Genomic DNA, 27,030 nt, shown 5'->3' with positions numbered 1-27,030 from the left:
ACATAAAGCTGTACAAGGCAGATGGAAGCGTATCTTCTAATGCGTTATAAAGGAGACGAGGGGAGAGTGCAGGTCCCGTATTCCATGCCTAAAAATTAGTACACGACATGACAAGGACGAGACGAGGGGGAGAGAGAGAGAGAGACATGGGAAGCCACGGCCACACCCCACATGCAACGTTAAATTGCTTGCAGCCGAGACAGCGGACAACCGACGAAGGACGAGGACGGACGTCAACGTCGTGAGCCCTAAAATCCTGACTGGGCTGACGGATTGAGGATTGGGTGGGAGAGAGATCATCAGAAAGAGACAGAGGAGGAGCGCAAAAACATATATATGACGACTTTCGGTTTGTCGCTTTGTGCCATTCTTTTTGACGTTTTATGTTTGGGAATTTTCATCCATATGGCTTCGCCCCTTGTCCCCATTAATACTCCGGTTAAGATTTAATCGAATTAATAGCTTCTGATCCCATCCAACCGGGAAGTCTCGTAACTTTGCCACCATAAGTGTCGCAAAACTTCGTGAAAGCAATAAGTCGTATGTATCGTTCACGCATAAGAATTTCTCGACTCGAGCCCCGTGTTTTCCCGCATCGATCCTAGTGCTTATGATGTGGAAAAATAATTTGAGATGAATTTTCCCTCTACATAATGAATCAGCTGGTCTTCACGTCCTCCTCCATCTCGAGGCCTCTCTCACTGATTTCCCCACTAGAGTTTTGCGTTTCATGTCACTCTAGTAGTGACCCTGAACCACAGGACTCGGGAATTGTTTTTGAGGAACCACTCTCAAATCAATATCTTTTTAGGGAAAGAGAACCAAATTTCGAAGAATGAAACATTAAACTTACCAGATCTACGTAAGAGATCCACATTTATAGGAGAATCCAAAGGAATATATCTAATAATAACTCCACCGTCAAATTATTATGTAGGCCTGAGATGCCTGAAGCCAAATCGAACCCATGCTAGTGAATTGGGTAAAGAACTTATTAGACTAACTAGGACTCGTCGGGCCTTCCCCCATGTGAGCCTCCTAATTTGTGAGAGAGGCTTACTGAGCCTTCTCCATGAGGGGGAGGTTCGCCGAGCCCCCTTCATGAATGGGAGGGCTCATCGAGCCTCCCCACATGCATAGCCCCTTGATGTAGGAGAGGCTTGCCCCTCTCCCTTGGGGAAGAGGCTCCTCGTCAAGCCTCTGCCTTGGTTGAGAGGCTCGTTGAGCCTCTTCGGACGAGGGGAGGGCTTAATTCAAGTTCGAGCCAACCGGTCCATTAGGAGACAAAGTTCTTCTAATTGTAAAATTTTTTTCGTTCATAATATTTGAATTTAAGATCTTACCTAAAAAAAAGAGGCATTAATCACCGACATCATTTTGTCTTACTTTTAGTCGGTTTTATTTTGACACTGTGGAGAAAGGTTGCAGCAACTATATAATCATCAGATCTCAGTTAATGACCATTTAAAAAAAAAAAGGCCCCCCAACGGGTCACTGCCGCATTCATTACACTGCACTAACAACGTTAGATTATCTAATCATTCAATTCAATATTATATTCAATTAATCCTCAGCTCTTATGGTTTTGTGAACAGATTAGTGCCCTTCAGAACAGAGAGAAAGAAAGCTAAGTGGAGCTCTTGACTGAAAGAAAAGCAACTTTTGACTTCGGTCAAACTATCGTTCCACGAGCTGCAAAGCAAAGTCCATCCCCATCCCCACTACTACTCACTCACATCTCCAACAAAGTTAGCAAGCAAAAGCTGCAAAATATCCATTGGTGGATGATAGTATGGAGGGAAAAGACCCATTTGAGCTTCTCTTCCTCTCCCTCCATGGAGTCATGGACAGAGACTACAACTGGACTGGGGGCTGATACTAAAAGCGCCCCCCACAAATATTTCCATGAAAAACACCAATAAAAAAGAAAAAGAAAAAAAGAAGATAGATAGTTAAGCAATGCTTCATGACATGACATAACCCCGTTGATTAGCAGAGGATTTGTTTGATCCGAGGATGGTCAAAGGGTGGGTTGGTCGGTCGGGTTCAGGTCACCAAGTAAATGGGCACGGCGGCAGAGGTGGACACCCTGTGGTTGAGGTGCTGCTCCTCCATGTTGAGCTCCCTCAGGCTCAGGTACGGTATCTCCGCGTCGCCCTTCCTCGACGGGGTCAGCGTCCCCGACGACGGCCTGCTCGCTGTCCGGTACGGGGTGCCCTCGCTCCTGCTCTCGGATAGGTACACGGGGCCGGAGATCGACGCCCGGCAGGCCCCGCTGATGTCAAGGGGCTCTTGTTGGCCGGCGGAGGTGGTGCGGCGGCTGCGGGATGCCCAGCGAACGCGGAAGAAGAGGAGGGCGTTGCGCCACCACTTGCGCTTCTTGAGGGGCGGGCGACGGGAGTGGTGGTGGTGGTGGTGGTGGTCGTCCTTGGAGATGGGCTTCTGGAGCTTGAAGTGGATGGAGTCTATCGACCTCGACGCCTCCCTCTTGTGCCTCCTCGCCTCTCCTAGCACCTGCCAGTTCCCAACAAAATTTACAACAAATCACAAGAAATGCCAAAATGAGGAAAGGGATCAAATGGACCGAGTCAACTGATGTCTGAGCTGCTGAATTAGTATTGAGGATACTGTAATCTCACGGACCTGGAAGAAATCGATCTGTGGGTCGAAGCCGTAGTCGCTGAAGTGTTGGGGCTCAAGCATTGGGAATATTGGGGATTTGGTGGACATTCTTCTTCTTGTTTCTCCTGCTGCCTCTGCTTGGTCTCTATGCCTCTGGAAGGGAAAGTGTGAGGGAGAGGAGAGGGAGAAAGGGATGTTTCTTTGGGAGGTGGGGGGCTCAAGGTGGGAATGGCCGTTGCTGCCGAGAAGCCTTAGTAAATGCTATGCAAATGCTCTTCCCCAGGCACACTACTACTTCCATTCCCATGGACATGGACTAATTTATTCATTCAACCTCCCCCAAGTTAGGGTCACGCACGTGCTGTCCTACTACCTATAAAAGTTTTGAAAATTAACGAGTAGGGTCTTTCTCCCCCTTTCCCGTAGATACCGCCATATTCGGTCGAGAAAATATCAGGTGATAGTAACACACGCGGGTGATATGCACTAATTGCAATCAAAAGTCAAAAAAAGAAAAAGAAAAAACGAAACGAGTGTTGTTAACTCCACAGAATAATGTGTTAGACATTGAATGGAGAGACATATGTGTTAATCTCAATTAATATTCGGTCTTGGAAAATTGTTTTGTGTCATTAACCTTCTTCCTCATATCAAAGACTATATGACAATCAACGTTAGTACAAGCGGTTCGACGTTGCTCCCCTGAGTAAGATCTCAGTTTCGAATCTTGTGAATGAAAAAAATTTATATCGAGATAATTTTACCAGTTAGATTGGTCGGGGGTCATTGGCTTCTCGGATACTATGGTGCATATTGAGAAAAGAAAAGACTATACAATAATGCGATAGCCGTATAAATATGGGATCGTTTGGATAGTTCAGTTTAAACAATTGTTCTCCTTAAATAATGTATTGAGATTGAGTTTAGTAAACATATAAAATACTTGGTAATAAGAGTTTCACCTCTTAATAGACCGTCTCGACTTGAACTTGAATTATTGAGACTCATTGAGTTTTTGGATATCAGACGATGCACACCGGGAAAAACTTAAGTGATACTATGATAACCATATGATATCGAACCTTTCATCTTGCAAAAGGAAAAAAAAAAAGAAAAGAAAAAGAGCACGTGAAATCAGTCAGGGGTACATTTTTTCAGTGTAATCTCTATATTTGGAAAACTAGACTAATTTAATTGGATTGGATGATTTTAGTTCGATTGGATGATTGGATCAGCCCACTATAAAGTAAAGCTCTCATAGCATAAATTTCTTCCATTTACTAATGAGCTCTGAGAAACAACCTCTAAACCACTTGAACCAACTCGTATTAGTCATTTATGTACAATTATATATGAGCAATTTGAGACGGCTAGGCTTATCATATTTTTTTTTCCCTGTTACAAGACAAGTCGATGGGTCTAATACAAGAAAAAAAAACTAATATAGAGATATTAATAGTCCCACAATAAGAATCGATTTTGGAATTGCTTGATTGTCATACATGATCGTGTACTACTACACTATACGTTTCTTCTCACTAAAATGATCTTACCGTGGAGTAAATCCTGGTCATTAGTCAATGTGGAATCCAGCATTGTTTTTTTTTTTTCACCCACAAAACTGTTGGGCCGGTTTCTCTCCTATATGGAGAATGATGAGGGCGGGTGATGGAAGTAATCCCACATGGAAAAATTGAGAGGAAATCCATAGGTTTATAAGAGATAATGGTCTAGCAACCCATTGGCTTAAGCTTTTGGGTTGCGGATGGGCCCGAGTCTCAAGTAAGCCCTGTGGATTTTTTCCTAACTCTGGTATCAGAGCCCAAGGTAACGATCCTGGAGAAGTGCACACGCTATGCGTGGAAACCCACACCGCGCCAAGGCCCGAGTGTGGAACTCGTGGCTAGTGAATGGCCTAACAATTGGTATCCGAGTTCGGAAGTAAAAAGCCCGGCTCGAAGTCCTCCATATAGTCCAGAATGGGGGGGAATTGTTGGGCCGTGACCTAACAATTGGTATCCGAGTCCGGAAGTAAAAAGGCCGGCTCGAAGTCCTCCATATAGTCGAGAATGGGGGGGAATTGTTGGGCCGGTTTCTCTCCTATATGGAGAATGATGAGGGCGGGTGATGGAAGTAATCCCACATGGAAAAATTGAGAGGAAATCCATAGGTTTATAAGAGATAATGGTCTAGCAACCCATTGGCTTAAGCTTTTGGGTTGCGGATGGGCCCGAGTCTCAAGTAAGCCCTGTGGATTTTTTCCTAACAAAACAACACCCCCCCCCCCCCCCCCCCCCCCCCCCCCCCCCCCCCCCCCCCCCCAAACAACCTGTCAAGAATTTATCATGTAATTAACAGGAACCATACTGATGAATTTGGGACGGTAACCATGACTTCAGTAGTATATGATCCAGTAGCACTTACCAATCTAAATAAGCTTCAGCTTCTTCCCCCAGTGTTCGGTGACTGATAGGACTCATCGAGGAGGCTGCATCAACTGATTCGTAATCTTAACTGATATGTATTTCAGCTATCACTGTCACCCGTCGCGGGTCCAAGTATGATTTTCATTTACTATACTGCAGAAAAAAACAGGAGGAGGAATCAGTCAAAGAAGAGGTGTCCATTGAACTACCGACGGTCTTTGCCTCGTCGGAGGTAAACTATTGGCGACACAGTACTTCCAATTCATTCCTACCCCCCCATTGGTCTGACTCGATTAGTATATTTCATAAAGTCTATTAATTAATTGATGACCCTCGCAAGTTGCTGGGGCTCGTCCAGCAGATAAAAATGCGATTTCCCTCTTACGACAATTTTCCCATTATTGTCAAACCTGAACTTCCTCTAGCTAGTGTATTCAAACGGCGGGATATATGAGAAATAACAGGGCATAAAAGTCGTCTAGCTAATCGAACTCGCAAGTTCTTGGTCTCGAATGAGAGTTCTATGTCGATCGTGGGAGTTAATTTTCGCAGCATTTCTCGCAAATCAGTAGCTATATATCAACACCCATAGCGTGCAGCCTGAGCGACAAGCACAGGCGCCATGTGAGACCATACGGAGGCTGGTTGTGTTAATGATACCATCGAATTCACGGGCGTCATGGAAGGGAATTAACGGAGATCTGACCTTTTTGTGTCCATTGCTTGAATCCTTTGTGTCACGAGCGCTGGCCCCGACCTCACGTGCAGCTGCGTGCTGCATTCAATTCTCTCCCCCCCCCCCCATTGGATATTATTAATTCATCTCCACTCCAATCGGTTAGTTTCCCTTCTATTTCATAAAATCTCAAAGTTAGATTCCATCTCGTCTCACCATAAAAAGTTAATCCAACGGCTCGCAGAGAATCTTGACGGTTTCCTCAAAGAATACGCTTTTAGAAAAATAGCAGTCCTCTTGGTTCATTCTCGTTGCTTACGCAAAGATAGGAGTCTCTAAACAATGCTTTGATTAACGTTTGTTATCGTTCCATCTGTTAGATTAGATTGTTAGTTAACTCGTCTCTTTAAACAGATGTGTCGCTCCACATTGCTACCAAGAGTGAGACAATATGGAGCTGCACAGCCTGACCGATTAATCAATCGAAAATCGGAATGCAATCTTAGGGGTCGATTACGATCAACCTCGAGCGAGATTCTTCTGAACTGGGAGTCAAATCTTTGTTGTATAATACACCAACATGCGTTAATATGACCAAAGGCAGTCGTCTCCGGTGACAAATCTCCTGCACTGGTCCGGTCTAATATTGAAAATAGGCCCTAGTAATTATGGAAAGGATGATGTGGACCGTAAGGCCCATCAAATTAGGAGGCCCGTAAAATGGCCCAGTTTGATTGTCAGCCTCCCAATTCTTAAATCACGAGAAAATTCAATCTCCTCTCAAAGTCCAATACGGCCCAATGTATAGTCCATGAGCGAATGGAAAGAGCCCACTAGTATTTTACATGACATTGAGATAATCTGACTGGAAATAATATGGTGAAATTGCTTTACGAGGTTGCTGTGATGCAACCAGAGAAACAACGTTCAAAGGAAAATCGTCTTTATCGTCGCAAATTAGGACTCTTGGGTGCTGTTTGTCGGCCAGCCAACGTTCAGTCCTTTATCTCCAGCGGACGGGTAAAGGATTGATAAGGCGATGCCTGGTTGCGCACGTAGTCGAACAAATAACCCTCCTTGAACGGGGACCTTGAAGCGAAGAAGCAGAAAGATGAAGAGTAAATACACAAATTTTAAGGGATGTTTTATCATACAGGTCGTGACAGGTCAAGAATAAAAATATTTTGACACGATAAATCAAAACTTCATGCGGTCGCATTCATGTACATGCCGGTCAAGCAACACCGCGTGGTCTCCCATCCATCACGAGACAGTGGAAAAAAAAAGCATACGAGTCTTCCATTGCAGCGACAACAAACTACAAGCCGAGAAGTGCAATTTGCGTAGGTTCAGTTTAGTTAGTTACGGCAGCTGAAACGGAGGGCAGTTCGGTAATTACAGGAAAGAAGAAATCCCGCGTCAACCATGGCGTCTGCGTTCAGACTCCAAAGTCTGATGATGACACAATAGCCTTTAGCCATAGCCCATAATAGTTTCCCCTCCACCCCTCCCCGGAAACCTTCACGAACTTTCCCAATCTCTCTCTCTAACTTTTTCTCTCTCTAAAACGCGCTCCCTCTCCCATATAATTTTCGGCTCCTTTAACCCTAATCAGCTCGCAGCAGCAGCAGCAGAAGAAGAAGAAGAAATGAGCGATTTCGGAGACCCCGACAATGAACTCCCCCGCGTGAGCTACTCGGGCCCGAGGGACTACGCCCTAGGCGGGCGGATCATGCTCAGCGCCATCATCATCCTCTTCTTCGTCGTGCTCCTCATGGTCTTCCTCCACCTCTACGCCCGCTGGTACCTCCTCCGCTCCCGCCGCCGCCGCCAGTTCCTCCGCCGCAACCGCCACAACCGACGCACCCACCTCGTCTTCTACGTCGAGCCCGTCCCCGCCGCGTCCCGGGGCCTCGACTCCACCGTCCTCAGGGCCCTCCCCGTCTTCAACTACTCGGCCGCCGACGGCCGCCGTGAGCCGCTCGAGTGCGCCGTCTGCCTGTCCGAGTTCGAGAAGGGCGAGAAGGCCCGCCTCCTCCCGAAGTGCGGCCACAGCTTCCACATCGACTGCATTGACATGTGGTTCCAGTCCCACTCCACGTGCCCCCTCTGCAGATCGCCCGTCGAGCCGGTTGAGTCGCCCGAAGCCAAGTCCGAACCGGCAGCGTCCGTATCCGTGTCCGTGCCCGATCCCGATCCGTGCTCCGGCCTCTGCGCTGAGTGCCAGTGCGATGAATCCGTGACAGCTCGGCCCGGTCCCTCCAGCTCCCGGAGGAAGCCGCAGGAGCTCGTCGGCGTGTCAATAGAGGTGCCGAGGAGGACAGAATTCGACGACGAATCAAGCTGCGATTCGTCGGCGAGTCAGTACAGATCTCCGATGAGCCGTATGCTGTCGTTCAGGAGGATCCTCAGCAGAGACCGGAGGGGAAGCGTCTCGCCGTCGGCGGCGAGCTGCGCGGCGGCCGACCTGGATCTCGAGCGAGGGAGGGAGGAGACTCATCAGCAGCAGGGCTAAACTCGGGTCCCCGACTCACTGAGCCCGCGCCTGTCCACGTGGCAGTTAACTCGTTGAAAATGTCCTGTAAAGAAGAGGAGATATCAACCGACGTGTTGAGGTCTCGAGTTCGCAGAAAATCCATTCACACCGAAGAAGAGGAGACATTCCGGAAGGGGTGTCAGCAATGGGGCCCGGTTATCGAGGTTAATGCTTGACAAGTTGGCCGACACGTGGCAAATCATAGTGTGTGTAGATCCGTGGCAGCCCTCGATGACCGAGAAATATTTGACCTGTGTATAATAAATCAGAAGTTGAAAAGTATTTATTTTATTTTATTTTTTTGTTATGGTAATTTCTACGTTTGTATGTTCATTCCGTCCTTTAATTGAAAGGAGGGGATATTTTGAGGATTTTTTTTAAACCTTACTAGCAGCCTACAGATTTACAGCGTGTTTAATTTGCAAGTAATATTTTAAAATTAAATTTTAATTTTGAAAAAAAGTGATATAAATGATTATGTATGAAGTTCACTTTTTGATTTTATATGAGTTATTTGATTTTGATTTTAAAAAAGAGTAGTATAAATGGGGTTCATTTTTGACTTTGTATGGGTTATTTTGTTTTGTTGTGGATAAAATTAAGTTAAAGTAAGATTTTAAAATCTTATTTTGAAATCAAACGGGTAGTTAATTTGCTGTTATATGAAATTATTTAGTCTGAATGTCCTCTACAATCGCTTGGTAGTTTGATGCCCGTGAGCAGGAGAATGCTCTAACTTGATGATTTGCATAAGTTTATTGTATCAAACGAAATGAAGGGTCGAGTGTCGCGGAGTGAGTAATTGTGTTATTATATATTTGGTGGAATTATAATGGCTTGTTTGGTTTGCAAATATAATTTTAAAATCACAATTTTAATTTAATTTTACCAATAATAAAACAAAATAACTTATACAAAGTCAAAGAGTAGATTTCATTTATATTCTTTTTTTCACAACAAAATAAAATAATTCATACAAAATCAAAGGGTGAATCCCATTTATATCATTCTTTTTTAAAATTAAAACTTAATTTTAAAATTTTATTTTGAAACTAAACATAACATAAATATCTGCATGTGATTCTATGACAAATATGTAATGTATTTGCAGAAGCAAAAGGCACTGGGGAGGCACATAATTCATGTGCCGCACGTTCTCTCGCGCTTTCGATTTCTGAATTTTATTATTCTGATAATTCATTATTGCCTGAATAATGAGAATAAACACTTTATTTTATAAGCCATTAACCACGAACTACCAATGATTAGCGTGAACTGCGAATGCTAATCTATTCCATCTGCAATGTGGACCCCGAAAAACCATAGCAATCGGGCAAACACGTAATATGAAGGCATGATTAAGATGAGCAACTTTCGAGATCGGGTTACGAAGATAATATTATCACATATGATAGATGGAGTTGGAATCTGAATCTTTTATTACTCGTTAAGTAATTTATAATTATTTCATAAAAGGATGAGTATCTATATATTTTTGGTGAAAAATTGAGCCGTGCATTGACTAACCAACTGAACCGTGATAGGTAATGAATTGGATCAGGTTAAGGTTTTGGTATTAACCTGCCGGAGGGTTTGAACGACTGTCCTTTCAACTGTCCCATGTTAAATAATTATGTCACCCGTACGTTATTTCTTGAAAATTCCAGATTTATCCCTTGCTCACGCCCCTCTTCTAAACCGGACCATCACGGAATTAGGTTCAAAGTGTCTTAACCAGGGACGGAGCCAATGTATTGTCGGAGGGCAATTGCCCCCATGACTTTTGAATTTTTTAAATTTTACCTTCAAAAGTATGATTTTTTTTATTATGTAAAATTAGTATTTTGTCTCTCCATCTCCTGAACTTTGAATTTTTTAAATTGTTTCAAAAGTATGAATTTGTACCCCTGAACTTTGAATTTTTTAAATTGTCTCAAAAGTATGAATTTGTCCCTCCGAATGAAAATCTTGGCTCTGCCCCTGCTATGAACAATTACAAAATTATTGATATGAAACAAATGGAAAATTAAGATTTAGGTTAATGATGCGAGTGGACAATTTGGTATTGTCAGCACACGGCATAGAAGTCGGTTTATCTCCGAACCGTTGTTGATCCTCAGTATCGTATGATAGGCACTAATCTTTATTTTTTAATATCGACCAAATAGTCAGATATTTTGTTTAGTAACATTCCGTCGGACGATTCTTTGAGACATCGATTGATCGGACTTAAAGATTGAGCTAGAAAAAGGGAATCTAGTCATCGATTTGAAAATTGGAGCCATTGACAACTCATCTTGATGAAGACATTAGGAGGGAGCTGGGGATTAATATGGGTAAATTGCCATGTTATCCTATCTAGTACCGTATCAGAGCAACAAAACATTAGAGACTCGACTCGAATACTACCGTCTCGATATCGAAGATGAAGTGTCTCAACCAAGCATGTTTCTATGAGCTCGCCATGTAATCGAAAGGATCAAGAACATCATACACGAAAAGATTTCATAAGAAATTAAAAGGATGATCGAGAATTTAAACGGATTTTCCGACGATTCATCTTCGGTGTTGGGTCCTTCGTGTTCAGATCTGCTAGTAAGAGTGCAAACGTATGATTGCACGAAACAAAAACTGTTCCTCCACACGGTTTCTTTCTTTTTCTTTTAAATTTTTAGGCCCTTTTTTTATTCTTTATCTCCCCAGTCAGCATCCACTCTCATTCCATATGCTTCCTCATTTGACTTAAACAGCCGCCAGAGCCAAGTCCACCAGATTTTTTTCCTAATTTTTTATATATATAATAATGAGTTATGACTAATTCAGATTCGAGTCGTGATAGTTAATTAGATAGAGCTCTCTTAACCGTGATTTTTTTTATTTACATACTAAAAATTAAGATCATATTTGAAAAAAAAAGACGTCAAACTATTTAAACTAAATCCCTTTGAAATTTTTTATTTCATCAACAACAATATGTTATGGCCGCGTTGTTATTAGGTCATCTTGTCGACATCTCACTCGTGGTTTAATTTTCATTTCTTTATTAGGCAGCACACCCTCTGATTCGTGTTAAGAGACATCAAGATCAGTTACATTACCTACCGTGCAAATTAAACAACCGACAACAAACATCCGAAAATCGTGTACCGACAATTATTATGAAGGAAGTATACGACGAACCATGGTTCATAAACGGCAAGGCCGGTTTAGCCGTGAAGGGAACTTCTCGTATCGGACCCTCAGGTGGATGTTAACATTGTCTCCTTAAAAGGCTTTAAGTCACGTATTCTAAGTGTAGAATACATATATTATTACAGTGCTGGAAGCAGTTAAGAAGTGGAAACTTTACAAATTCTTGCACTTTACACATCACAGTAGGGATCTACAGCAGTTCTAGGCTGACGACTACAAATAATGCTACATTCCCACATATGACCTACCAAAGCTAACAAATAAACAAGGAATACATATCGCAACTCCCGCCCCGTTAGAGATCTCGAACTACAAATGGGAAAAGAATTTTCCTGTCCTAATCGGTTCTGATTCTGAGAATCAGTTGTATCATCAGCTAGCAGAGTGCAAATTGACTGGCTCCACGAACCGTGACTTTCGTCTCTTCTTGCCTTCAGGAGTGCACCGGACGCCTCCTCCCTTTCCGACCTTAAGAGTGAACTTTGGTTGTGATGGTAACTCTCTCGGTCTGCATTTCGAGCGAAGACTAGCTGCAGGTTCCTCTTCAATGGGCCCATTAATTTGGGCTTTCTTGTGAACTCTCCGAATCGGTGATGTCACTCTCTTCTTTCCAGACTGGACCTGTGCTTCCCCTGGCCTCGTATTACTGCAGAGGCGGACATAGAAAGGATTTACAGCAGTAAAACACACTGAAGAAGCTCCAGTTTTGCCTTTGTCCAAATCAACATCTCCATTATTCACCTGAAAGAAGACATCAGATCACAGGCTTCCTTTCTTATCCACGCACCAGAAAAATCCGGTAGAACAATTAAGTAGAATAAATAGAGCAACAGTATATCATGACAAGATGGAGTTACCAATTGGAGAAGCGCAGAAAAGGATCGAGCTACATCATGCTTCTCTTGTCCTCGGACAATATCGGCGAAGGACATGGCATCTCCTTGGTCTGCTTCAGGGGAAAGTTTCGAGATGATTCTTTCACCATATTCATGGATGTCAAATGGCGGGTGAGAATCCTATCAGAAGGGGCACAAAGTCGCGTTGATTCAGATTGGCAGGTTAATAAGAGGTTTAGAAAGGACTGACCATGATAAACCTGAAGAGTAAAGAATTCTTACTTGCTCTTCCAAGTTCTGCTCAATTTTTTGTTTCCATGTAGAGACACGTGCAGCCAATTCAGTCTGTTTCTCTGTCTCAGCTATGCTAGCGAGAAGAGCATCCTAAAACAGGTCGCAACGAATACTTTGTGAATAATAAGTAAACAAGGAGTAGGAAAATTGAAAGCAAAATATTGACAAAGCCTACTATTTCTGCTTCTTTTACATGTTTCCTGCTATATCTGCAACTATTGTTTCAGTAAATTTCGAGATGGTACAGGCAGACAGGAACGAGGCATTATAAATGAGATGCGCATAGAAAAATATAAGTTCCATGATGGCAAGAAATCAGACATTAAGCTTGCCAGTATTTAATCTAACATGAGTTATGTCCTATAACTAATACAAAGAACAACAAAAAATCAGCAAAATTCATATCAATACCAAAAGAACGACAAAACTGAAAAAGAATTTACCAAATAATGAACCAATACTACTTGCATAACTAATATACAAATACAATTTCCATAGCTAAGCATAACCGACATCTAACACCGTTATCCCAAATATATGGAAGGAATGGAGATTTAATTTGAGATATCAACTTCTACTTGGACTTCTAAGGAAACTTAGTGAAGACAACCAGGTGAAGTGACGGTTGCAAAATATAGAATACATGAGAATCATTGGCATGTGCTCACGTTCACTTATAACCAACATGAGAGCAGGAGATGACAAGCTTGACCATATTTTTTTTACTGATCTGAATTAGTAACAACAGTAAACTGCAGTCTCAAAGGAATGTATGCTTACTAGGTGAGAGCGACAAAGGTCTTCCAAACTAGTTTTAGACAGCGGATCTTCATTTCCACCAGCACCATCATTGTCCAAGGGCGCAGCATCGTCATTGTCAAAGGGAGAATCCTCATCCATATAAGTGCCTTCTGGCATGTTTGTATCCGGTCCCCCAAAATCAGCAAAGCCACCATCATCCCCATGGTCTTCATCAGCATCATCAGAACTACCAAAAGGAACTTCACATCCTCCATTGATAAGTGATTGTCGAAGCTGAAATAAGAATTCATTTCAGACAAAAGAATAAAACATGGGTCAAATTAGCACACTATCACAGGAGAGGACATACCTTTTCATATAGCGGCAGCGAACCCGTCTCATGCTGCTTTTGACGTGCAGCACGTATTTTCTCCCACATATCATTAAATTCTGGACTGATAGGACCATCGGTTCTCGCAAGAGGAAATTGTGTCATTATGGAGACTGTTCTCGGGGATCTAGTCATAGGCTTCCTAATACCTTTCACTGCTCCGAAACAGAAAGGATGAATATGTCAGGAAAGTTGCAAAAGAGAGCAGATGAATTTGATGAAAGAAAGTGGTATTTTGGTTACCTTTCTTGTAGGGTTTCACCTTCAGATTCCCAGATTCATGGGGATTCAAAGGCTTCCATGGATCGTGATTGTCATCGTCATCTGAATCATCCCTAGGTTCAGCATACCCATTGTCCATATTGAAACTAAACTCTCCATTAGCAAAATCATCAAAAGCAGGAGGATCAGGTGCTGCATCGAAATTATTCACTTGAGTATTAAAGCCAGCATCAGGGGATTTGTTCATGTCAACTCCGTGGCTCTTTCCTGCTGATGACCTCGAACCAGCAGCTCCTGACCGACTTCTTGGAGATTGAAAGGTCTTCCGAGCTGAGCTGGCTCGCTGCCCTCCATTTTGTACCTTGCCATCTTTCAAGAAGTCATTCACTGCCACTGCATCACCCGAGTCCAACAGAATAAAATCCTCAAACAGATCGTGGGTGGCCAACTGCACAAAGATTTGCACGTCATACAGTTAGAAGACTCAGCTCCTAAAACCAACTTTTCACCAAAAATGCACCGGTTTACCAAGTAAGACTCTAATTCCCCAGAATCGCCAGAAGCATCTAGGCGATCGCCTTCAAGTACAACTAGATTTGCAGGCGGCCTCACAAGGTGATTTGATGGAATATCCTTATCAGTTGAACTGTCCAAGCTGTTTTTTGCATCCACTGCAGCAGGTACGAGTTTAGCAAATTAATAAATGTTATTTCACATAAGCTGAAGCAATGCACATGAAAGTCTATCCACCTGGTATATCATCAGACAACCAGAAGGGATCATCATCTTCATTCCGAGTCCCACTGGGCCCAGCCTCTTCGGGCTGGATTGACGCACCCTCTACCTGGTCCTGCTGCCTGTTTAATAAGACATTAAATGGACAACAGTTATAAGCAACACACTCTCTCAGCGAAAAAATCCAACTATTCCAGGGTTGCTCAAGCATCTCAATAAAATATGCCACCATAAAAAGAACAAATTTTACCGTAATACCCATCGAGCTGATTCATCAATCTAGTGAAGAATATTATAAACAATGTCAAATAAAGAGCAAACTTTTGAACAGAAAAGGACACACCGCTGCTGAGAAATGAACTCCAACGCGTGCAGAACCAGCGAATAAAGATACTCCACCTTCCGGCTGTAGACCTGAACCGAACCCTGAAGCAGCAAAGCAGCTAAAGCACCCCCGACAAGAAACGCAAGAAGAAAATCCCATTAGAATCCGTCAGACAGATGAATACGCTCTAAAAGAGCAGAAATTTCAAGAAATTATCGAACCCCAAACCTTCGGCAAAGTTCACACGAATCCGGTGGTCATCGTCCTCGCTCGGGATCTCCCCGGAGCAGACTTTCACCAAATACTCTTCGAGAAGCCTGTCAAGATCGACCGCCCAGTTGGATTCAGGGTCCCGCTCGGCGTGCACCGAGTGGAACCCGCTGCTGCTGCTCGGCTCGTCCCCGAAGTTAGTCATGCTGCTGCTGGGACTGAGGATACGGGAGCTGAGGCGTCATGACAACGGTTCCAAAAGGGGTCAATTTGGGAAAGGGGAAAACCCTAAAGAGCTCCAATTCTTGGGGTCAACGAGGCAATCAGGAACCTTGGGGTTTGAGGGTGCGAGGAATTTCCCGGTAAATGGGAGAGACTCCGACAAAGTCGAGGTTGGAAGAGCTTGAAGCCTCTGTCTGCTGAAGTTTGGGATTTGGGGATTTCGCAGGCAGAGAGAGAGAGAAAGAGAGAGAGAGAGAGGGAGAAGAGAAATTCAAAAATGTCTCGAAGAAGTCAGCGAAGTTTCCCGCTTGCGGCTTTATGGGCTCTCTGATGTGATCGCACGCCCAAATTGTTTTGGGCTGCAAGTTTCCTATTGTAGTATCGTCGTCTTTTTATTGTGTCAACACTGATTCGAGACGGACCATTGTGTTTGGTTTTAAAGTTGAATAGAGTTGAATTTTGGTTTTAATTTATTTATAATGATTGTGTTGTTGAATTATGAAAAAAATGTGAAAAAGTAATGAATAGTTGAGAGAAAGTAATGTCTGTATTGTTGAATTGTGAAAAAAATAGGGTAAATTATACTGGTGGTTCAAAAAGTTTTACAAATGTTTCAATATGATACAAAAAGTTTTTTTTGCTACTTGATGGTACAAAATGTTTCAAAATTGTTTCAGCATAGTACAAATCGTCATCTCATCATTGACGCCGTCAGGCCGTCTTTTACAAGACTGTAAATTTTACACCATCATGTAACTTACGTAAAACATTTTGAACTATTAAGTTACAACTTCAAAACATTTTGTACCATCATGTAACGTCTCACAAAAATCGATTTTACACTATCAGCATCGGTTTGACGGCTTCAATAGCGAGATGACGGTTTGTACTATACTGTAACAATTTTGAAACATTTTGTACCACCAAGTAGCAAAAAAAACTTTTTGTACCATATTGAAATATTTGTAAAACTTTTTGGACCACCAATGTAATTTACCCAAAAAAATAATGAATAGTTGAGAGAATTTAGTATTAAAAATTGAATTGAATAGTTAAAAAAATTGAAAAAAAAAAGAAAAGTAATAATTGTATTTTTGAATTGAAGATAAATGGAGTTAAGTGGAGTAGAGTTAAGAAATTTTGGTTTACCAAACAGGTTTGTTTGGATACAATTGTTTCCCTTGATTCAAAGGGAGGGTAAGTGCTTCTTAAGATTACATTAATTCACCGAACTGATCTATGAACACCTCTTAACTTCAAGAACATGCTTCTTTCTCGTAATCGCAATAAAATGATTTATCGGCTTCTACTAACTTATTCAGTCATTCCTTCCTTCGGATCGTGAATACTAGTTAATAAGTTCAACTCGATTAGATATGACTTGTGAGTACACGACTCTTTTGGATATGGAAAGGAAAGTCCACAAAAGCCTCGTATAAATCCAATACAAAATAGCTTTTTATATCTCAGCGGGTCTATATATGAGCAATGGAATCTATACATACTATATTCGACCAAAATGCTTATTGGATTAAAACCTTCCGTTCTGCCCATCCTTATCATAGTTAATTCTTAATTAACAACAAATTAATTATATCAAAGCAGAGCAAATTAACCCTAAGCTATCTGGCGGTGTTGGGGAAAAGACAGTGTCCCATAATAATTAGCAGAATCATATTTTCCTCCAAGACGCTAGAATAGAATCTAAGCCGTTCCCATCTACCGAAAGAAAGAAACCAGTACGCCTTTTCTTTACATTTCATAACAACTTAATGGATATCGATAATGCCTTCCGGGCCTCATAATGTCCCGAACAGGGCATATCAGTGGAATATAAAATCTGCCAAAGTCAGGAAATATATCAAGCAAGATCTCATTCATAATATCTGCTGTGCATCCACTAGCTAGGGACATCTAGATAACGGTCAATATGAATAAACGCATGTGTTTTTGAAACCACACATACTCCCTCCATTGCAGAGCCAGCATACAATGAATTTTTGCATTGTCGTATCACAATGATCTAGACCAAATGATACTCATGAAATGATTCGGGATGATAATCTAACTTGTTGGTTGCTTTTCCATTTCGAGCATGGCTCAATACTCTCCCCCAGGTGGAACCGGGGGGGGGGGGGGGGGGGGGGGGGGGGGGGGGGGGGGCGCGCATAAGCATATATACCGAAAGTAATACGAAATTAAAATAGGCATATTAATTAACTTAATAGGTGTTCCAGGCAGATTGGCGAACACAGCAGCTTGTCTGTCAGCTTCGTTCATCTATATTAAATCGTCCAAAAACGAACGATCAAATTTTATAATATTTTCAGGTTTCAACCCCATATTTCAGCCCAAAAAATAACGAACATATTAATTTTTCAGTTACAACTTATTTGGATTTGAATGGGTGAAAATAGATAGAAATGAACTAGTTTATTATGGAAGTGAAATTCAACAAACATTCAGTTTTGGTTTTGTAGTCACTCTGTGATTAGGTCACGCCCCTGAATCAGTGGGATTTGTGGGTCAAGGTCTGCCTGATATCATATGCACACCCGACAATCAAGAGTATTAGCTGCTAATGAGATTATTGGCCTTTTTATATAAATCGTAGATCTCCTCTTTGCCAAACCGATATGGGATTATGGGGCATGACAGATTAGCAGGCGATCAAGTAGATCTAATAAACAGATTAGCAGAAGAAACCAAGTTAGTTCTTATCTCTTCAACATGTGCCTCACGGTCTGGGGGAAATGAATATGCCCCACAAGTAGAATCCTCTTTTTTCATAAGAATAAAAAGTATGAAATCATGTAACTGCATCTCTTACAATCCTGCCTATAAGTAGATCGTCTTTAAAGTTCAAGAAGACCAAGACCAAGACTTGGAGACCATTCGACTCCGATGCATTTCATATTTATCGATCCTTCCTTTATCAGACAATGTTCTGGGCTGGAAATTTCCTTGGAGAAGTACATATCTATTACTTAGGAAGGGGGATTGAAGAACAAGGAATCTGTATGTACGTGTGGTCTATTAGGTGAGCAAATTGAGAATCGACGGTCCATGATCTAGTAGAAAATATTCCATTGCATCTGTCAATCTGAAACATCTATTTATATAATGACAATGAAAATGAGCTTTTTTTGAAGGTGGATATGTACCAAACACACAAAAAAATGGCTAATGATATTGCCTGATTTTTTGGGGAAGGAAGTTAGGAGTGGTTCTTCTGTAGGAATTAATGATCGTAAACTCGAAACAGGTGAAGTCATCATCTAGTCGTATGATTAACTTGTTTAATAAAATAAATTGTCAGAAACCATTCCAGGGCTCGAACATGACTAACTTGCTTAGAAGAATCAGTCACACCGTCCATGTTATCTAAGAAGTCGTTGTGAGTAAGAAACTTCACGGTATTGTTTGTAATATTCAATTTTGTGTTTATACTACTTTTCTTGACTGAACTGCCCTATAAAAAGTTTCATTGCCAAAAGGGGATTCTCACATGATTGCCATATAAAATTGAGGCTCCTCCTCAACATTTTTTGCCAGGAAACCACAGACAATAATTGCTCCTATTCTAGTAAGCCACTGCTACAACAGAGTTTCCAGCCACTAGCTCCCGGGATAGTGCTCCATGGCAACAAAGGAAGAGCTTTATCAAATTGGGCAAGCAGGTTTCGAGGCCATAGATAGATTCTTTGGTCCTCCTCCACCTCCAAGACCACCTCGTAACTTCCAGTACAGCCGCCTCTCCCCAGTGAAGCAGCAGAATCCACCTAAAAGGGTGGCCGAAAGGAGAGAGCTTCCACCACTGGGACCTTATCAGCTCCAGTACCCGCCTCAGGAACTATATGGGAACTGGCCTGCGGGACGTGCTCCTGCAGCGGAGGCAGCGGCCATAGATAACATCAAGGCAGCTCAGTTGTATGGTGGAATCACCAGGATCGACTATGGTCGGTTTAAGCAGGTGAATAGCTTGTTGTCTCGAAATTAAGCACTATATTCCATTATGTGTACCCATGGAATGGTGCTATAATTTTAGTCAAATATAGTTCTAAGATGGGATGGGATTGTAAACAATTTACAACCTGGTACACTGCTAATCAGTGTCTTATCAAGCTCTTCTTGTCTTTTCTTTTCAACTTTGTGATTCCGATAAATGCTTTTTTGGAAGATTCAAACGGATTTATGACCTGAACTAGAAGTAGTGAACTAAATGAGCTGCCGTCTAAAGAAACAGAGCAAAGCTCCACCCAGAAGCAAGCAGCAACTATTCAAGTCCATGAGTTCTTAGAGCACGAATTGTTTAGGCAAAATATTTCCATAACAGTAGGTAATGAGCACACTAAATTAAGCAACCCTAGCTTCGTGTTTATAAAACGCCTCAATTCCTCTGAGACCTCAAACTAGATAGTGTTCAAACTTGGGCATGGGATCACCAAACACTGATGAAATCGAGACAGCTATTTTGGGATGGACAAGGAGAGGAAACCTGGGGTGGAGCCTGCCGTAAAGGCAGCATGCATAACGGCATTCCTACAGTGAGACATTCCGTTAAACAAAACCATATCAATTCTTAGTTCTTAATCAACAATGAATTAATTATCAAATGAAACCAAATCAATCCTAATCTATCTGATGCATATGATATGCAGCTCAAAATGCTTCATAATAATTAGCAGAATCATCTTTTCCCTAATGATCTGAGAATAGAATCTAAAGCCATTTACACCTACCAAAAGAAAGTCTTTTGTTTATATTTCCTTAAACTTGATAGATGTCAATAATACGCCTTAATTTGGATTTCTAATAAAGCATCGAACATGGAATCCTCGTGTGGAATTTGTAATGGCAAAAGTTGTGGAAAAAATCAACTAAAATCTCATTTATAACATCAAATTGCGCATCCACTCGGGACATCTACCTCTAATATCGATCAATATGAACAAACACAGGTGGGTCACCCCGCCTGGCAGAATCAAACGGCTACATGAACTTATTACACTCTCTGGTGGAGAAACTTTGAAAATGTCTCCCTGTATGTAGTAATTACCTGAACTTAAGAACAATTCACAACATATACTTAATCACTACTTCCTCGCCAAGGGAAAAAAAAAAAGGACTCACCACGTTGTTCACTTAATATATTTCCTTCTGTTGTTTCTAACACAACAGCAGAAACTTTGAAATTATTGTCTAGTTATATTTTATGTTCATTTATTTTCTGATATTTTTAACTATTGCAAAATAGTATTTAATTTCCAAAAGTTAATTACTTGAATTCGCATATGCAAGAAATAGGAAAACACTTCAATTATAAATGAGATTATTATATTATTTTAGATTCAGATTTTAATAAAAGTAATACATTAAAAACCTGCGTGTAGCGCAAGAAAGACGCTAGTAGCTTTATATCTTAGCAGGTCTATTAAATAGCAATAGAATCTGTACTTTGTTCGACCAAACAGCATTGGATTGAAACCTTCCGCTTTGCCCTTCCTAATCTTAGTTAGTTCTTAATTAACAGAAAAATCAATTATCAAAATAAAACCAAATCAATCTTAATCTATCTGGCGGTGTTGGGTAAAAGACAGCGTCCCCAAAATAATTAGCAGAATCATCTTTTCCCCCAAGACATGAGAATAGAATCTAAGCCTTCCCATCTCTAACCGAAAGAAAGCCTTTTGTTTACATTTCCTTACAACTTGATGGAGGTTGATAATGCCTTCTGGGCCTCGTAATGTCCCGAAAAGGGAATATCGGTGGAATATATAAACGGCCAAAGTTGGGAAATATATCAAGCAAAATCTCATTTATAAAATCTGTCGTGCATCCACTAGCTTGGGGACATCTACATAACGACTGATATGAATAAATCCACGTGGTTCGCAGTTCGGCCCGTCTGGGAGAATCAACTGGGTACATGAACTTATTACATTCTTTAGCAGTAGAGAAAGTTTGAGAATGTGCCTGATTGGACATTGTTGCCAAATCAGCTAGAGAACACTCAATAGATCAAATAATCTAGAAAATGAATACCGCACGAAGTCGAACCTTAACCATCTCTTGGACAATGTAATGTGTAGCATGGCAAGAGAAGTCCTTCTACAGTTTTGAAAGTTCAATTGTCTGTCCATACAACTTTTCCTAAAACAACTAACCTGGAAACTAACCTATATGGAAATGGGTTGGCCCTAAATTTGATTCTAAGGATTGGCTATATAAATTGAGGCTTCCCTGGACATCTTTTGCTAAGAAAACATAGACAACCAACTCCAACTGGCTGGTCTCAAGAAATCATTTCATGGCATCAAAGGAAGATCTTTCAAAAATGGGGCGGGAAGGTTTCGAGGCCATTAGAGTGTTTGGCCGCGCGTGTACCGTCTCAACTACTCAGACACATCATTATAGCTAACAGCATAAACAAAATGCTCCTGGAGACTATTCCATCTCCATATACTTTACCACAGAACCAAAATTTCTCAAATCCTTAGCCTACTCGTTTCTCATTATCCTCATCCTCTTCCAGGAGAACTTCCTAGCTTCCAACTGAGCTGTCCATTCCCAGTGAAAAAAACAGAAACTTCCTAAAGGGGTGGGCGAAAAGAATCAGGTTCCTTACCCTGTCTCGGGAACTGTATGGGTGTGGGACAGTGGGTCGAGTTCCTGCAGCAGAGGAGGCAGTTATAGATAACTTCGGATCGGCGCTGCTCAATTGTATGGTGGAATCACAAGAGTCTATTACTGGTTCTGATCTACGGTCATAAGTATGGAGTTCCAGCAGCAAAGAAGGCAGTTTTACATAGCTAAAATGCCACTAGTTGTATGGCAAAGTTGCAGAATAATACCGATACTGAAGCTCACACGATCCAGCCTACAATAAAGAATTTTCGCATTCTCGTATTATATTGATGCGGACCAAATGATACTCAGTGAAATGATTTGGGATCATAATCTACCTTGTTGGTTGACTATTGTGCACATCCCATGTCGAGCACGGTTGAACACTCCCCTCAGGTGGAAACCGGCCACCTGGGGGCATAAGAGACATACCAAAAAGAACATAAAATCAAAATAGGCACCTGCTGCGACACACAGAAAGGGTAAACATGGCAAACCATCGCAAGTGACCTCAAGGGGATTCAAACTCTGGATCGGGTGAATACTTACGCTCCTCCTTACCATTAGGCCAATCCTCTTGAGGTTGCACTATCAGTTAACTTAAATAGGTTTTTCAGGCAGATTGATGACACGTGGCAGCTTGCCTGTCAGGTTCATTCATCTATATCATATCATAGTAAAATGTCTAATTGAATTTTATTATATTTTTAGGCTTTAGCCCTGTATTTCACCCCAAAAAGTAATCAAGATATTAGTTCTGTGGTTACAACTCATTCGGATTTGAATGGACAAAAATAGATGACATGAACTAGCTAGTTTACTGTGGAAGTGAAATCTTCATAAAAAATTCAGTTTTCGCTTTCTTAATTACTCACTCTGTGATTTTGTCACGGCCCTAAATTAGTGGGATTTGTGGGTCAGGGTCGGTCTGATACTATATGTAACAGCACGGACCCAGTACTCAAAAGCATTAGCTTTACTTATAAATCCCAGATTTCCCTATTGCACAACCGCTACAGAAATAGTTTACGAAGAAACCAAGTTAGTTCTTATCTCTTCAACATGTGCCTCACGGTCCGGGGAAGAAAGAACATACCCCAAGAGTAAAATCCTCTTTTCCCATAAGAATCAAAATATCAGATCATGTAACTGAAGTCTCTCACAAGCTAGCCCATAAGGAGATGGTTTTTAAAGTTTAAAGTCCAAGAAGACCAAGACCAAGACTTGGAGATCGACTCCGATGCGTTTCATATTTATTGATCCTTTCATTATCAGATAAAGCTTTGGGTTGGAAGCTTCCTTGGACAAGTACATATCTATTATTTAGGAAGGGGGGCTGAAGAAGAACAAGGAATCTATACGCATGGTATTAGGCAGGCAAATTGAGAATCAATGGTCCATGATCTCGTAGAAAATATTCCATTGCATGTGTTGATTTGAAACATCTATGTATATAAGTAGGAATTAACTATAACAACAATGAAAAATGAGCTTTCTTTGAAGGTGGATATGTACCAAACACACAAAAAAATCGGCTACATTATCTTGCTTTATTTTTTTGAGAAGGAAGTTAATCAGAAGTGGTTCAATAAGTAGGAATTAACTATAACAAACTCGAAATAGGTGAAGTCATCATTTATTAGCCGTATGGCTAGGGTCCTAACTCATTTAGAAAAATAAATTGCCGAAACCAATCCAGGGCTCGCACGACGAACTTGCTTAGAGGAATCAGTCACACCGTCCTTGTTATCTAAGAAGTCGTTGCGCGTAAGAAACTTCATGGTATTGTTTGTAATATTCAATTTTGGGTTTATACTACTTTTCTTGATTGAACTGCCCTAGAAAAAGAATCAGTCCCAAAAGGGGATTCTCATGATTGCCATATAAATTGAGGCCCCTCCTCAACTTTTTTTCCCAGAAAAACACAGACAAGAACTACTCCTTCTAGACTACTAAGCCACTGCTCCAACAGAGTTTCGAGCTGCTAGCTCTCAGATTAGTGCTCCATGGCAATGAAGGAAGGGCATTATCGAATTGGGCAAGCAGATTTCGACGCATTCGATAGATCCTTTGGCCCAGCTCTGGAAGAGAAGCGTTCTCTTTACCACCGAAATGAAATCCCTCTGGAGACAGTTCCCTCCCCTTATATGCTTTATCGAAGAACTGTAGTCTCCCAAGTCCCTGAATGGCCCTTTGCTCCTCCGCCACTTCCAGGACCGCCTCTTAACTTCCAGTTCAGCCCCCTCTTCCCAGCGAATCAGAAGAATCCTCCTAAAAGGATGGGCGAAGGAAGAGAGCTTCCAACAGTGGGACCTTATCAGGTCCAGTACCCGCCTCAGGAACTATATGGAAACAGGCCCGCGGCAGAGACAGCGACCATCGATAATGTCAAGGCGGCTCAGTTGTATGGTGGAATCACCAGGGTCAATCGATATGGTCGATATAAATAGGTGAACAGCTTATTTCTCGTATTAAGCACTGAATTTCTACATGTGTACCCGTGGAATGGTGCTAAGAATAATTTGAGTCATAGTATAGTTCTAAGATGGGATGGGCTTGTAAAACAACTTACAACGTAATAGACTGCTGGTCAGTGTCTTATCATGCTCTTCTTGTCCTTTCTTTTCTACTCCGCTATTCTGGTAAATCCTTCTTCGGAATATTCAAACGGATTAATGACCCGAACTACAAGTAGTGAGATAAATGAGCTGCAGTTTAAAGAAACAGGGCAAAACTCCACCCAGAAGCAAGCAGTAACCGTAAGAACTTACGTCCATGAGTTAATTAGAGCATGAAAGGCAGATGTCCGAGGACTTCAATGGCCCCGAACTGCTTCAATCCCTCTAAGACCTCAAACTGGAGTCTTCAAATTCGGACATGGGATTACCATAACCATTAAAATCAAGACAGCAATTGTGGATAGACAGGGAGAAGACACCTGCGGTGGACCCTGCTGTAATGACAATACATTTAACGGAATCTCTACGGTGATATATTCCGTTAAACGAAACCATATCAATTCTTAGTTCTTAATTAACAACAAATTAATTATCAAAGGCAATTAAATCAATCCCTTCAGGTTTCTTTCTGTTTCAGCTCATTTATGATTGGCGAAATGCTTTGCCCACCCAATATACTTTATTCTTTCACTCCTAAGTGAATCATTAGTAACCATCAAAAAGACAAAAAAAAAGGGGGTAAATGAATCAGATTACCCTGGCCTTATCCAAATTAATCAGATTACCCTGGCCTTATTTTTTAGTTTTTATAATATTATTTAATAATTATGATATTCAAATTATTTTTAATTAAATAAATATTTTATGATAACATGTGTTTAATTACTAAATATTTTTAAATTCTCTACAACCTTAGAACAAACATAAAAAATTTCAAATTTTTGAATCGTTAAATATTTTTTTTTATAATTTTTGGAATATTTTGATATTTTAGTTTTTTGAATTTTTTTAAATTTAATTTATAGCTAGAGGACATTATATTTATAAAATATTTTGTAAGATTTATTAACTAACTCCATCTCCCATATCATAAATAAAAATATTACCCACCAACTGTGACTGATGTCGCTATTAGACAAATACTATTATCCAAAGACTTCCATTTTATTGATAAATCTACAATTTAATGACATACTAATTTACATATGTTATCCTCTTCAATAAATTTTTCTTACCTTATTATTGAAATTCAATTACTATCATTCATATATACTTTTCAATATATTTCTATAATTGATTGTAAATTATTATTTTTGGGATAAATAACTATCTATCGTTCCACCATTTGCATACTAATCTTTTTGATTTGAATGGGCAATAATAGATCTCAGACTCCAAGAACAAGTTTAGTTTGAAATGGAGTTTGGTGAAAAGGGAAAATCAACGCTATGAGAGTTTTACCTTTTAATGGACCGACTCGGCTCGAATTGAATTAGTTAGGTATACACCAAAAAAAAGAAGATTATGATTAGCAATTCAAGTTGATCTAACATATTAATTAGCAGAAGAAACCGAGTTACTTCTTATCTCTTCAACAAGTGCCTCACTGTGTGGGGAAGAAAGAGTGTGCCCCGCAAGCAGAATCCTCTTTTTCCATGGGAACCAAATCATGTAACTGAGCTCTCTCATTAAAGCCTGCCCATAAAGACGGTCCAAGAAGACCAAGACCAAGACTTGGAAATTCGAATTCGATGCGTTTTACATCTACCGAAATAATGCTTCTTTTTACACTTCTTTGGCGATCCTTCCCTTTTTGGACGATGCTTCGGGCTCAAAACATCCTTGGACAAGTACATATCTATTTAAAATTAAAAAGATTAGAAGTGATTCGATAAGAATGACTATAATCTTGAAACTGGTAAAAAGTCATCTACTAGCCATATGTCTTGGTCATGACTAGCTCGTTTAAAAAGTAATTATCATCAATACCTGTTCATGGATAGGACATGACTAATTCGTTTAGGGGAATCAGTCACGATTCCATTTTATTTAAGATGTATTACGAGTAAGAAACTTCCTGGTATTGCTCATGGATGTGCGTGCTTACACTGCTTTTCCCAATTGATCTACATAACCCAGCAATTAAAGAATCAGTCCCGAAAGGAAGACCTTCGTCAAATTGGGCTAAAAGGTTTCGCGGCCATCAATAGATACTATGCTCGTCCTCCACCTCAGGGACCACCTCGTAAAAGGATGGGCGAAGGGAAAGAGCTTCCACCAGTGGGACCTTATCAGGTCCAGTACCCGCCTCAGGAACTATATGGGAACAGGCCTGCGGGACGGTTTCCCCCATCAGATGCAGCGGCAACAGATGCCGTCAAGGCAGGTCAGTTGTATGGGGGAATCGCCATCATCGAATATGGTCGTCGTCCACATCCAGGACCACCTTGTAATATCCAGTTCAGCCGCCTCTTCCCACTGAAGCAGCCGAATCCTCCTATAATGATGGGCGAAGG

General features: G+C 41.1%; 3 protein-coding genes across 3 annotated transcripts; 1 reads left to right on the top strand and 2 right to left on the bottom strand.

Moving 5' to 3' along the window:
• Positions 1-1,622: 1,622 nt before the first annotated feature.
• LOC116207005 lies at positions 1,623-2,947 on the bottom strand. The gene is made up of 2 exons (XM_031539853.1): positions 2,644-2,947; positions 1,623-2,514 (listed from the first exon to the last, which is right to left on the bottom strand). The coding sequence occupies exons 1-2, from the start codon at positions 2,728-2,730 to the stop codon at positions 2,047-2,049; spliced, it is 555 nt and encodes a 184-aa protein (XP_031395713.1). The 5' UTR covers positions 2,731-2,947; the 3' UTR covers positions 1,623-2,046.
• A 4,295-nt stretch (positions 2,948-7,242) lies between these two features.
• Positions 7,243-8,757, top strand: LOC116208671 (RING-H2 finger protein ATL2). The gene has a single exon (XM_031542212.1). It carries the CDS (start codon positions 7,373-7,375, stop codon positions 8,237-8,239), a length of 867 nt encoding a protein of 288 aa, XP_031398072.1. The 5' UTR covers positions 7,243-7,372; the 3' UTR covers positions 8,240-8,757.
• A 2,749-nt stretch (positions 8,758-11,506) lies between these two features.
• LOC116209589 (condensin-2 complex subunit H2-like) lies at positions 11,507-15,732 on the bottom strand. Its single transcript, XM_031543277.1, has 10 exons — positions 15,225-15,732; positions 15,015-15,114; positions 14,687-14,793; positions 14,465-14,607; positions 13,958-14,384; positions 13,694-13,869; positions 13,363-13,617; positions 12,571-12,672; positions 12,310-12,468; positions 11,507-12,193 (listed from the first exon to the last, which is right to left on the bottom strand). Exons 1-10 carry the CDS (start codon positions 15,409-15,411, stop codon positions 11,825-11,827), a joined length of 2,025 nt encoding a protein of 674 aa, XP_031399137.1. The 5' UTR covers positions 15,412-15,732; the 3' UTR covers positions 11,507-11,824.
• Between the last annotated feature and the right edge of the window lie 11,298 nt (positions 15,733-27,030).

Source organism: Punica granatum, chromosome 5 (genome assembly GCF_007655135.1).
Source record: "Punica granatum isolate Tunisia-2019 chromosome 5, ASM765513v2, whole genome shotgun sequence".
Taxonomy (NCBI): domain Eukaryota; kingdom Viridiplantae; phylum Streptophyta; class Magnoliopsida; order Myrtales; family Lythraceae; genus Punica; species Punica granatum.
Note: the sequence above shows the minus strand (reverse complement) of the source record. Positions and strands in the feature narration are given on the sequence as shown.